Source organism: Sycon ciliatum, chromosome 4, assembly GCF_964019385.1.
Source record: "Sycon ciliatum chromosome 4, ocSycCili1.1, whole genome shotgun sequence".
Lineage (NCBI taxonomy): Eukaryota > Metazoa > Porifera > Calcarea > Leucosolenida > Sycettidae > Sycon > Sycon ciliatum.
This window is the reverse complement of record NC_088646.1, coordinates 19,418,806-19,432,259: the sequence shown is the minus strand read 5'-3', so window position 1 is coordinate 19,432,259 and position 13,454 is coordinate 19,418,806. Positions and strand designations below refer to the sequence as shown.

Below are 13,454 nucleotides of genomic sequence, written 5' to 3'. Positions count from 1 at the left end.
ATGTGTGTGTTTATAGGGGGAAGAGACACGTCCATGTACTCGTAGTTCATTGATGTCCATCAAAAGGCAGTATGAAGGGTTGTTGGCTTACGTCCAAGTACATTGCTGGCTGTACCGTAGTAGGTATCTATGTGAATTAGGGAGTCTCGCTCCCCATACCATCTTGCCCCCTCATACACATATCCGGTAATGATATTTTACTAGCCCCTGGTTGGTACAGAACTATGGCCAGGCTCCAACCCCGAACTCGCAGTAGAAACACTGTACCGCAATGCAGCCGCTGCAGCAGCTTTCCTGTCGGTCTGATCTTTTTTTCCACTTGCAGACTTTAAAAACACATCACACCCAACAAGTAATAATGTCATGACACTTAGTGTTTTATTGGAGGAGATTATCATCTGAGTAAAATGAGTATACACGCTAGAGACAGCCACGAACATAGCACAACATGTATTTGGAAACGGCTATAATCGAGAGTGCTGCCAATGATTTTCGTCTAGTCAACAAAAGGTTATCATGTTATCAAAACAATGTCATTAAAAAAAAAACAAAAAAAACAAACAAGAAAGCATCAACAAAAGTTCCCTGCACAGCAGGTCGTAGTGTGTGACAAGTTGGAGTCTGTACAGTGTACTCAAACGGGGAGCAAGACCTGACAGGTCTCCAGCATGGAAACGGCGGCGGTGCAGATGGTGGTGTTAGCATTAATGAGTACACGGGTGAATCTCGGAGGGCGGACAAAAGGCAGCGGAGCACAGGGGCAGCATGGCCTTGCTGCAGACCAGGCTTAGATTCGGGCTGCCGACCAGCGCAAGCACTATTATCTTTACAGCTAGCATGTGAATGCAGTTTCCTCAAGTGGCTGGGCCAACGAACAATATATTATTCCATGATACTGCGGAGTACAGACTGCAAAAATGATCATCTCAATCCTTACTGCCGCAGCTATGCACCGGAATGCAAAGAGAAGAAGTAGACAAATAGAAGAAAGATCGGATAGAGTAGAAGTGAGGATTTCTGTTGCAGTTCTTCTTGGATTAGGAGCGAACTGGCACTGTACGTAGACCAGATAACACCAAATACCTGAACATGAACATGTACATGCACACACACACACACATACACCCACGCACGCACGCACACACACACATACACCCACGCACGCACGCACACACACACATACACACACACACGCACGCACACACACATACACGAAAGCTCGAGTTATGATTTGCAGACATATCGTAGATACCGCTATCTCCAGCACAGGTGAAACACCACTTCATTTGACTTCTATCCTTCTCACATACATCTACTCAAGGCACCAGGGTTAGCCGGAATACCGTAAAAGTCCGTAAATAAGTACGTACCGGTATTTACTTTCGAATTTAGTGGTCAGACGCGCACTAACTATCGGGTGGATTCTAACTTTCGGGCACGAACCAACTTTCGGACCTGACTTGTGCGTAGTGAAGAAGTCATTTTTCATGTGGATGTACATGCTAATCGCTGAATGTGCGAACCATACCGGTACTTATTTCGGGCAGTATGTTTATCGGGCTGGACTTAACTTCAACAGACAGAGCCAAAAGGATGAAGGGTGTATGTATTCGGGCAGGTACTTGTTACGGACTTGTTATGGTAGCTACTAGGATGCATACATAATACATCACACAGATAAAGACCAACGGTACTAGTATGTACAAGTAACACAATCAACAATCCAGAATCGTCGAGAGATGACCTACCTTGGAGCAGCTGGAGAGCAGTGGAAAAGGATGGAGCAATGGAAGTACTGTTGCAATGATGATCAACGGTAGTAGGGAATAGCCAATGACACCTAGCATCTGTGAGAAACTTACCTGTATACAACACACACACACACACACACACACACACACACACACACACACACACACACACACACACACACACACACACACACACACGCATACACACACACACGCACACAAAAGACAACAGCATACATGATGTAGTGAACAGACCAATTGCATGAACGTTGAGTATCGAGAGCTCGACATACGAAGTGGCTGTAGTGGAGCCAGTGCAGCGAAAGAAAGGACACACACACACACACACACACACACACACACACACACACACACACACACATCTGTATTTGCTATTTAAACACTCATGATGTGGGGGTGGGGATGCATAGGGGGAGTGAAAGTGAGCAAGTAAGAGAGAGAGAGAGAGAGAGAGAGAGAGAGAGAGAGAGAGAGAGAGAGAGAGAGAGAGAGACAGAGAGAGAGTACATTAAACACTAGCTTACACTGCCACCCAGAACTCTAGCCAGTAGAAAGAGAAGATAGGTACCGAATATCCAGATCGTGACGATCCACGATATAACCTGCAGATGAACATACACACACACACGCCCACACGCGCATGCCCACACACACACATTAGAAAGAGGAGGACATTATCACAAGGTAAAGGCTACCAGGCCATACATGTATATAAATACGACAGGAAAGCGACTGTACTGGTATCGTCTTCCAGTACGGTAGAGAAAATTTATACACGTACCAGAAGGGTTATGCGAATGATGTCAAGTCGGTGAGTCAGCAGAACCGCTTATGGGTGTGCTATATAGTACAGTGTGAGTCAGCGGAAGTGTTTTGGGCGCATGTATAAGGCGTGAGTCGCTAGTGAGTCGCTGTGCCGCAATTACCTTTGCCAACGCACCTCAACTGGCAATGTAAACACACATCCTCTATAGCAATACTAAGCACCAATTCAACTTTCAAGTACAGATGTGGTGAGTACACACAGTCCGTACTAAAGTCTGTACCGATGTACACTTGTAGTACTGAATGCCACGCAGACACGTACCCGTGCATTGCACGTGCAATCAAAACTGGTTCGCGGAGCTGCTGAACGTGTCGATCGGTCTGCATTTCACTTGCCACCAATTACGTTGTATCTGCTATTGATTTTAACGAATCTGCGAGCTGGACTTCGGCTGGTGCGTCATCATGTGGACAGTCGAGCTTTTGCAAAGTACATGTAGAGTGTATAGTGTATCGGTGTTTGAACACGAAACTCGGAGTCACGAGAAAGTTTTTGGTCTCTGCTGTTCTGCATGGTGTTAGTGCATCTTAAAAATTGAAACTACAAGCACCAGTGCTAGAAGTGTGAAAGACCTACCCTTAGCTGTCCAAACAGAGATACCATAGCATAGACCAGTACAACAAGCAGGGGGCCCCAGAAGTCGGGAGCATCGCGGATAACAGCACGATTGAAGCCCAGGAACGGCAGCGGAAGCAGCACACAGCGTAGCTTGTAATAAATGTCCTTCAGATCAATGTCCAGCTCTTCTCTAAGAAAATATAAAACAGAATGCACAGCAGCAACAACAATACAACCTATATGGCTCTGTGCAGGACAATAGGCAAAGGACACAAGAGCTGGGACGTTGTCCGCTCCGGGCGGGTCATAATAGGTTGGTGCAGCAACTCCCTTGTAGCTAGCTGGCATACGTGCACACACGCACACAACCACACATTTGCAATAGTCTATATTTTGCTTCTGGTGTACACGTGTACTTGCCTTCTCCTGACGGTTGTAAACCATGCGTGCACAGTCATTTTTTTCCTTAATACTGTCTTTCGATTGGGTATCCCAAATTCACATGCACGCACAGGAACTAGACCATAGGAACAAACTCATGTAGTGTACACAATGAGGTGTGAATAATCGTTTTTGAAACAACTTACAAAAGTGGTTTCTCATCTTCATCCTGATCATCAACTTCAAGCATCCATCCGAAGCCCTTTTTGGAAAGAAACTGAGATGTAGCTTCCCGTGATCTGTTCCGTACACCACCGCTGTAGCCAGTGTCCTGTTTCTCATCGTCAATGTCAATTGCAATACTCCCTTCAGGGATTGTTGCATCGCCAGAACTCACTGAAACGAACTCGAGGCCAGTGGGGGCCGCCGACTCGGTCTCCACCTCGAGCTGCGCAACCGACGTCATGCTGGGCTATCTTTACCCAAAATTACGTCCAGAGACCTTCTAAAGTGCCACACATTCCCCTGACGCCATGCCAATCGACGTCTTGTCCAAGAACTTGAACTAAGTAACATAGTTGAAGAAGATGTAGTTGAAGTATTTTTGTGGAATATGACTTGATTCAGAGATTTTCAATTTTTTCAATGTCTGCATCACGTCATTCTGCATAATGGTGATGGAATGATGACATCATAAATCTCACACTTCGATTTCAAACGAACGTTACTTTTGGATCAGACAGTAGTATTTTCCGGAGGAAAGCACTACGTAACGAAACAGTCATGTTTGGGTGTAAACAGGTTCTACTGCTGTAACTATTCACTGCTTTGGAAGTACAAGTAAGGAAAGTTTCCTGAAGTAAATCAGTGGTATGGAGGTTGTGCGTGGCTTCGCTCATGGCAAGCTTGTCGACTGAGCTCCCTTTGAAGGTCGAGGATGAAAGAGAATCGAGCGAGGCCATTCCTTTGTCCTCAGATAGTAGTGTATGTGAGCTTGTGGATATACTTCGCTGTGCACCTCATGTAGTAGTGTACACTGGAGCGGGAATAAGCACGGTGAGTAAGGTTTTACTGACAAAATGAATATCATTGAAAAGAATCATGCATAGCTCATAACAATAATTATAAACTACCATCCTGGCCTGAACGTTTTCTCGTGACCATCATCTAAATAATCAGGGGAATTCATCTGTAAAGACCACCTACTTTCAGCAACCACCTGGTCTGTAAGTACTAAGAGTGCCTGGTTTCAGCAACCACCTGGCTTGTAGGACCAACTGGTTTGTGGGACAATTGGTTTCAGCAACCACCTGGTTTGTGGTAAGACCACTATCCTAGGCGCAAACGTGTGGGATGTGCATGGGTCACCGTGGACATCTGAGTCCGGTCACATAGGTGATGACTGATACCATGATTTACCTGAATCGCAGTGATCACAGTTTCACAAAGTGACCAGTGCCGCTGAAATGTGATGTGTGTGTGTGTGTGTGTGTGTGTGTGTGTGTGCATGTGTGTGTGCGTGTATGTGTGTGTGTGTGTGTGTGTGTGTGTGTGTGTGTGTGTGTGTGTGTGTGTGTGTGTGTGTGTGTGTGCATGTGTACATGTGTGCGTGTACATGTGTGTGTGGTATGTGTGCGTGGACATGTGTGTGTGTGGGGGGGGGGGGGGTATGTGTGTGTGTGCATGCATGTATGTGTGGGTATGTGTATGTCTCTGTGTGTCTGTATATGTGCATGTTGTGCTACTAAAGGCAGCTGCTATTCCTGATTACAGGTGAGCACAATGATCTGTTTGTGGCACATTGGAGTATGTTTTTATTATTGCATCACATTGTGCGGTGCAAATAAATTGGTCAGTTCATGATACAATCAGACTGGCCTGGCTACATGCAGCATGTGCAAGTCACGTAGTATGGTAGGGGGCATGTGTATAGTTGCTGCTACCCAAACTATTAGAAATCATGCCTTTCTTGTGAATGTGTTGTGATATATGCTATACATGTATACTGGTGTATGGATGTCGGGCTGATTGAACACAAACTATTCATTGCGCGTTTGAATCACATGGCATGCAGTTTGAATACCTAACAGTACATGTAATACCCAACCCTCATGTACAGGATGGGATAGCACGTGGTGAATGGTTGCAGGATTGCTGCTCTATAACATCTTGGTGTTGTGTGCATTTGTGTGTAGAGGTCCCAATGGTGTGTATACCCTTGCAGCCAAGGGCCAAGCAGTCAGGTAGGCACTTTGAACTCAAAGCAGATCATTGGACGTATTTTCTTTTGTAGGGCAGTGAATGTGTGCATGTGTGTGTGTGTGTGTGTGTGTGTGTGTGTGTGTGTGTGCATGTGTGTGTGTGTGTGTGTGTGTGTGTGTGTGTGTGTGTGTGTGTGTGTGTGTGTGTGTATGTGTAATTGATTTGCCAGCTGCTAAAACTAGTAAAAGGACCTCAGCCATGTTCATGGTTCCCTGTAGTCTATTGCTGCTCGCATAAAATGGTGGCCAGGCCACTCCATGATTTCACACAAAATCTCTTCATCTGTAACTAAACTGCGTGTGATGACCATGAGCTTCCGCTCTGAGGATCATCTTGATGGCCAAGCGCTTCCAGTGAAATGTTGAGAAGCAGTTCAGGCGGATCCCTGTTTAGTTTTTCGATAAAACCTGTAGTGTCTGGCCGCTCTCCATCATATTGCCGCAGTGCATCTGGTCATACCCTGGTGCGACACTTTCCTTGACGATCTGAACAACATCAGAAATGACACATAGACACTCTTACTTTACTTTGGTGTATCCCACTAACAATTTTCCTGGCTGCAGAAGCCTTTGGAGGGGTTGGCCATCTTTCATGCAGCTCTCTAAATGGGGAAATTGGCTTGTGGAAGCAAGTGGAAAACCCAAGATTAATGAGCTCTGAGGTGTTGCTGATTTGCTGCATTCATGTGCACGTTTGTGTAACTGGTCTGTGCACGTGTGTGTTAGCATGTCAGATACATGCTCATACACCCGGTAACTCGGCTTGAGCACCGGGACCCGGTGTGTTCAAATCCCTGCCTGTCTTTTTGATCAATCATGGGTGTGTGGTTGTTGATGGTTTGTGCTCGCTTGTAGCCCGTGTGACTTGACAGCTGCTAACCCGACTCTCACACACATGGTGCTTGTTGCTCTGCTGAAGACGGGTAGGGTGAGTGCCTTGCTTCATTTGCTTGTTGTGGATATCTCTTCCTGTGCCGTGCGTTGCCTTGCTTATTGCACCCACCTACTGCGAAGTGTCAATGCCAAGCTGTTGCTCCTTCTTTCACTGGCACAGGTATTCGAGTTGGAATTTTGATAATGAAATGTTGTTGCACATCCACTACACACCAACTGTTACTTCGAAGTACAACCTTTTCTTTCAAGTGTAGTAGCTGACGAGGGAGCTTGTTTGAACAGGACATGCATGAACTGTGCATTGTAACTTGTAAGAGACCCTGTCTTCACTGTGATCCTCAAGCTGTCTATAGTTTGCTTCAATCTACAAGTACCAAGTAGCGGTTTAGAGCTGGGTGTGTTGGTCTTCTGTGTACAATGTACATGTAGGTGAAGCACATTGTCTCACAGAACTGTGATGGCTTGCATCGCAGGAGTGGTGTGGTACAGGAGCAAATATCTGAGATCCATGGCAACATGTATATAGAGGTAAGTGCTGTACCATTTCATTTGTGTTTTTTTTACCGTGTACACCGCCTCGTGCGGTGCTGTGATATCTGCGTTATTTCAACTGCAGCTGCACCAGTTCTTACTGTGTGTTTGTGTGTGTGCATGTGTGTGTGTGTGTGCATGCGCACGTGCGTGCATGCGTGTGTGTCTAATGCCCAACTGCGCTAGGTATGCAAGCAGTGCTCGCCACCAACGCAATATATTCGTGAATGCGACGTGACTGGGAAAACAGCACGTCACCGGCATGCCACTGGTCGTGCATGCAGTGCCTGCTACGGTCCTCTACATGACACTATCGTACTACCCGGCGAGAGGGGATCCTTGGCTTGGCCACTGAACTGGGCCGCTGCACTGGAACATGCTCACAGTGCATCGCATATTCTTGTACTGGGTTCAAGCCTGAAGGTATGCCCGTAGTTCTTGCATGTGGTGCTTGCTGTCTTGAGCATGCATGATGACCTAGTGACACTAGTCCAGTGTCCCATAGTAGTATGTATGAAAGTCAGTTTTGAGGAAGGTTTATCACAACAAAGGTCACAAAAGAAAGGTCTGCCGGAAGTGTGTACACCAGATCTGAAGTTCATCTACATGTTCTGCAAGTCCAGACCAGTAACACCCTTTATTTCCGATTTGTTAGATTTGAATGCTGTGTTGGGTCCCAATTCAGGAGTAGTTGTACATATACCAGTATTTTTTTTAAAAGTTCAGTGTGATTTTGATATCTGGCCTGAATTCAGGTTCTCCTCCTTTTGTTGCAGATGCATCTTACCTTGCCGCTACAGCTATTTTCCTGGGTGGACTAACTTACACGCTTCATACTTTGTCCATTTTTTTAGATCTGCAAACTTGCGATGATGTGCATCCCCCGACAGGTCATAGATTTTCTGTTTTTGTTCTATTGACAGGTTCTACGGCATTACAAAGACCTGTGGATGATGGCCCGTGCCAAGGAGAAGCGCCCAAAGGTCCTCATTATCAACCAGCAGGTGGGGAATGGGATAAGAGTGTTGTTGTTTTTTTGTATTTTGTTCGTCATCAATTTATGTCTCTGAGGCTCCCGTGCCCATTGCTGCATTGCGCTACATCCAGATACGATGGCCGTATGGGATGCTCATTAGATCGTGCGATATCAGCACACAAAGATGAGCTTGTGCAGTGTGTGATGGCAGTGCCGCTTGGTCCGGGTGTCGGCTTTATCTCCGGTTCAACTGGCTAGTGTGTGTGCGTGTGTGTGTGTGCGTGTGTGTGTGTGTGTGTGTGTGTGTGTGTGTGTGTGTGTGTGTGTGTGTGTGTGTGTGTGTGTGTGTGTGTGTGTGCATGTTTGGTTATCATCTAACCCAAACAGTTTTGTACACTTATGGATTATGGATGGGCATTGGGTCATGATTGAAAAGGACTCGTCTTTGGTGTTATGTTTTCCTACAGGCTACTTCCAAGGACAAACAGGCAATGTTTCGAATCGAGAGTAAGGCCCTCTACAGACTACGTGCATAGAACATCCAGTACAAAATCACATAAAACCTAAAAGGCAACATGTTTTCAAGCCTGCATTCAGACTACATGTTACATGCAGCATACAGGTAACCGTTGACCCTGCGCAGTTGCGCAAGGGGATGCGCGAAGGCAGCAAGCAGTCGTGCAAAGTTTGTACGCGTGTACGCCTGCGTGGTGAAAGTACGATAAATGCAGGAAAGTTGCCTTGTACAAGGGTCCGCACCCTGCCTGAAAGGATTGGGCAGCTTTTTAGGCTTCGCGCCTGCTTGGACATCTCAAGTTGCCCAATGCCATTTGTTGTTGAGTGCTCAATGTTTTATCTCTTGCATCGAGTAGTTTGTGAGGCAGATGATGGCCGTTTGCAACAGTCAGGCAGTGTGGGTAAGATTCTACCCACACTGTATGTATGATGGTGAAACCGGGGAATACAGTCACACCTAGCTTAGCCGCACACATCCGTTTTCCACAAAAATATCCGGATAGGCGAGGAAACCGGATAATCGAACACTGGTTAGGTTGGATGCATCACGTATGCGGTAAATCTGTAACCAGCTATTTTCTTCCGGATGGCGAGGGATCCGGATAAAAGAGGACCGGATAAGGGAGGTCTGACTGTATTTTAAGTACAGGTCACATGTCACCGATGGATGGATCCATGTCACCATGTGCTTAAAATGTAGCTGTCAATGAAATCTGGTGGAAAAGGCAATTCGATACCGTTAGTTGCAAAGTACAACTACCTACTCGCAGTGCATTTTCCTACAAGCAGCAGCCTTTTTGTCTTGTCTGGAGCCAGTTCGAAACAGTCAGTAATATCAATACTGGCTTGCTGTATTTCCTTTTTCCCTTTTTAATGTTGTCAATTTATCTGAGATTTAGTCGGTCACATGGGTGCTTGGCGTCCCGCGTATCTATTGTCATCTCCAGTGTAACAGACCGCTGTGACCCTATTTATAATTAGTATAAAGACTATATCTATAGTATATGTACCACGTGTTGTCATTCTCGGTGGATGCAAGTAACACCGGGCACGAACGAGCACCCCACTCACCCTGAGTACCATGCGACTGACCTGCCATGGACTTTGAAATCAGGGTACTGCCTGCACACTTTAGCTTTCCAAAGAAAGCAAGAGGTCGTTCAGACTAGGGGTGCACCAGGTAGTTGCTGGTAGCAGATTGTCTCATGATCAGGTGGTGCGTCATCTCACTGTATCTTTCCTGTGTTACTGGGACATATACTTTTGTACAGGATCATGTGATGAAGTAATGGGTCACATTGCACTGCAACTGGCACTGAATGTACCTCACTATGACAGGTAGGTTTGATTATTTTCAGTCACAGAAAATCTCTCATATTGAGCAGACGGGTAGAGTGGGATGGTCTTAGATCACAACAGAGAAACAGCGGGCACATGTGGTTCAAGTCCTTGGCAGCGGAACGATTTTTGGACTGTGCTATGGCCCACGGCAAGAGTACTGCATAACCCCCAAGAATGTGCCACTATCTATGGGGTCTGCAACACCAGAACTTCGCATCGCGTACACATCATTTTGACCCTGTGCTTGATTGATACAGGGTACAGAGTTGTACCAAGAGTCCATAATCCCCTGCTGGGCCGGGATTATGGACTCTTGGTTGTACGCAACCCTGCTTCGGGTTCAACTCTCTTGCGGTCACTTTGCACAGTTTGCCAGCGTAACCTATTGAACCATGTCATGTGATGTGAAGTTCTGCCATTGCAGCACTAGATGGAGGTTGTGCAGACAGTTGTACACTCCTGGGGTTATGCACTCTTGCCCACGGTCGTTTGGGAAATCGTGAGCTGGCATTGAGGAGACAATGGATGCATTGAATGGGTTTTTTTGGTCTTTGACCACATTGTCATGGGTCTGATCTGCTCACCTGTCATCGCTAAGGAGCTGCACCGTGATCCTTGACGGGGGTGGTGTTTGTATGCATGCGGAAAAGTCAGTCTGACTGACGTTGATAAGAACCTTGAAATGTATTCTATTGAAGGCTAATAATCGACGCGGAGACAGCAATTTTAAAATAGCAATAGAGAGAACAAATTCTGCTGTCATCGTCACACAACAACGAAGTCGTGAAAGTTTTCCAAACTCGATTTTCATGTCACATTCATCAGTGGAATGTCGTGACTAAAAATTATCCATGCGGACAAATGATTTGTTTGAGGGCTAAGTATACCTTTTTGAACCATGAAACTAATCCACCTTTGCCCGCCACCAATTGTCGGGAACTCTACTTCACACTCGAATACATGTATGCACTTTCCTGTGCTGCGAAAATTGCCGAGTTGAGTTATTGTTGAGAAGGTACATAAAACATCAGAGACTGGCTGCGTACAGTGGAAATCAATCATGTCACACGCACGCATGCATGCATACACATACACACGCATGCGCACACACACAACCACACACATGCGCACACAGACACACACACACACACAGACACACACACACACACACACACACACACACACACACACACACACACACACACACACACACATGCATGCATGCGTGCATCCACACACAGGACATGGGCAGAAGTTGAGAAAGTCTGACACTTTTACAGAACATGAGATATGAAAAACAGTCCAGTCAGGTGAAAAGACAGTGGTGATGGTTCACACGCTTCTCATGTGGATCTGGGGGGTGTTGAAGCAACAACTGAGACTCTTTTCTTCAGCATAGGGCTTTGCTATTAGGAGGAACTGAGCCTGGAGACAGCTTAGTAGCCATGCACCACAAGGATGCAATGCTACAGTAAAGCTGCCTTATTCTATTCTTGTTCTATTACTGCTACTGCTGCTGACTGTATACCTCTTTGTGTTTGGATTTCGTATCGCAACAGAATAGCCGATCCTTTCTTCAACGCAGCAATAGACATCCTTGGGCCGAATATAACGACCATCAAGCCAGCTATCTCTTGTGAAACTTGCACAGGACTGTGTACTTGCGCAACCAGTCACTCAACACCAGCTACCAGTGTTGTTAAACAGCCACCACGCAATTGGTATTCAACGGCAGCGAACAAGCGGTCTTATGCTGCGAGAACCTTCGGCAAACGGCGTCGTAAGTCAAAGCGTTCAGCACCTTAGCGCAGAGGTGCAGCTGGCAATGTTTCGTGAACTCTATATTGCACGCACGCGCGCGCGCACACACACACACGCGCGCGCACGCACGCACGCACACACACACACACACACACAAGTCAAGTGTCGGTCAGTCGGCAAGAAAATCGAGCTCCAACGTTAGGAGTAGCCACCTTCTCCTATATCAATATTTCTACTCTTTTCAGCTTGGGCTGATGGGCTTTTTTAGTTCATGCTGGGCAGTGGATTTGGTAGTGCAGAGTGTGGACAATGTCCTGCCAGCAGTTATTTAGTTGCTGCGTTGCTGATTCTTGCTTGAAATAGGAGTACAGTGTTTTCCGTTTATCGTTATAACATTAGCAGTGCAAGTCGGTGGTATATTCTGCAACTGCAGAACTCGCATTCTGTGTACGATATGTTTTATTTGTGTGAGTGGCACGCATAGATGGTGATTGTATCGGCTACTGCATTTTATAATTTCTTGGGTTTAGCGTGACGCTTTGTCGCGTTACGTCGTTTTTGTCTCAAAGACACCAAGAAGTGACTGTTTCAAGGTTTAGGAAATACAGCGGGTGCTCTTTGTCCAAGTCTAAATCAGAATACTGTATAGCAGGAAGTTTTCGGACGGAATTTATTTTCGTACGATTTCGTACACGGCCTCTTTTGTACTAAAATTAATTCCGTACTAAAATTTGTTCATGACCGAGAAAATATGTACACTATACATGCATACTGCTTGCGAACACGTGTTCTTAGCATGCAGCACTGTACGAAAATTAAATCCGGTCGAAAGGTCGAAATTCGGCTTTGTCCGAAAATTTCCTGCTATACAGTATGTTTTAGAATACGCTACTGGAACACTGTATTACTGTCACAATTGGCAAATGAAATCCAGTCTGTGATTGGTGTTACTGGTATGTTATTCAAGCATGGTTCTCAGCTGTCTCAAACCTGGGAGCCCTGCGCATACCATACTCCTAGTTACTAATTATTGACCACAAGGTTGTTTGCTTTCATGTCGTCACCTGGCGAGGTGCCCAGGTCACAGGTTCGGGTTCAACCGAGTAACGCTAGTACAATACATATTCACTGATACCGTACTACTCACTGCCACTGGGTTCAAGTAAAAATAGTCTCTGTTGCATGCCGGTGCCTGTGAAATCATACATGAGGGGGGGGGGGGGGGGCTTTATCATGCGTTCCTTGTGATATTGAGTTTCAAACATTGAAGTCACGGCCAGGCAAAATCCATGTATGAGCTTTGGGTGTTTGAACCACTGGAACAGTAGTGAAGCCCGGGTGACCCCTATTAAATTTTCTTTTTCACAGAATGATTTTCCAAGACCATATCCGGGGCCAGGGACTCCCTGATCCACACCACTCTCTACTGTAAATCGTTTAGTATCACGACTCTCTGACAAGTATGGACATAGAGAGTCGTAGACTACTACTACTACTTACTCAGAGTACTACTCTCTCTCTCTCTCTCTCTCTCTCTCTCTCTCTCTCTCTCTCTCTCTCTCTCTCTCTCTCTCTCTCTCTCTCTCTCTCTCTCTCTCTCTCTCTCTCTCTCTTTCTCTCTCTCTCTCTCTCCCTCT

The 13,454-nt window shown here is 46.0% G+C and overlaps 2 protein-coding genes across 2 annotated transcripts; one reads left to right on the top strand and one right to left on the bottom strand.

Annotated features, from left to right (window-relative positions):
• Nucleotides 1-356: 356 nt before the first annotated feature.
• On the bottom strand, nucleotides 357-4,108 carry LOC135814866 (protein YIPF4-like). Its single transcript, XM_065328061.1, has 5 exons — nucleotides 3,744-4,108; nucleotides 3,175-3,346; nucleotides 2,297-2,374; nucleotides 1,749-1,862; nucleotides 357-1,083 (listed from the first exon to the last, which is right to left on the bottom strand). Exons 1-5 carry the CDS (start codon nucleotides 4,001-4,003, stop codon nucleotides 946-948), a joined length of 762 nt encoding a protein of 253 aa, XP_065184133.1. The 5' UTR covers nucleotides 4,004-4,108; the 3' UTR covers nucleotides 357-945.
• Nucleotides 4,109-4,345: 237 nt separating this feature from the next.
• Nucleotides 4,346-12,424, top strand: LOC135814864 (NAD-dependent protein deacetylase sirtuin-7-like). Its single transcript, XM_065328059.1, has 10 exons — nucleotides 4,346-4,593; nucleotides 5,288-5,310; nucleotides 5,733-5,780; nucleotides 6,654-6,726; nucleotides 7,122-7,220; nucleotides 7,410-7,646; nucleotides 8,147-8,227; nucleotides 8,667-8,706; nucleotides 9,987-10,053; nucleotides 11,616-12,424. Exons 1-10 carry the CDS (start codon nucleotides 4,435-4,437, stop codon nucleotides 11,860-11,862), a joined length of 1,074 nt encoding a protein of 357 aa, XP_065184131.1. The 5' UTR covers nucleotides 4,346-4,434; the 3' UTR covers nucleotides 11,863-12,424.
• The last annotated feature ends 1,030 nt before the right edge of the window (nucleotides 12,425-13,454 follow it).

Excerpts from the sequence above, each read along its gene's own strand:
- LOC135814866 (XM_065328061.1), bottom strand. The coding sequence starts at position 4,003 with ATGACGTCGGTTGCGCAGCTCGAGGTGGAGACCGAGTCGGCGGCCCCC. Across the intron at positions 3,347-3,743 it reads GAAGATGAGAAACCACTTTT|AGAAGAGCTGGACATTGATC; the intron begins GTAAGTTGTTTC and ends ATATTTTCTTAG. Across the intron at positions 1,084-1,748 it reads TGCTCTCCAGCTGCTCCAAG|GTATTTGGTGTTATCTGGTC; the intron begins GTAGGTCATCTC and ends GTTCATGTTCAG.
- LOC135814864 (XM_065328059.1), top strand. The coding sequence starts at position 4,435 with ATGGCAAGCTTGTCGACTGAGCTCCCTTTGAAGGTCGAGGATGAAAGA. Across the intron at positions 5,311-5,732 it reads GCTGCTATTCCTGATTACAG|AGGTCCCAATGGTGTGTATA; the intron begins GTGAGCACAATG and ends ATTTGTGTGTAG. Across the intron at positions 6,727-7,121 it reads CTCTGCTGAAGACGGGTAGG|GTGAAGCACATTGTCTCACA; the intron begins GTGAGTGCCTTG and ends ATGTACATGTAG.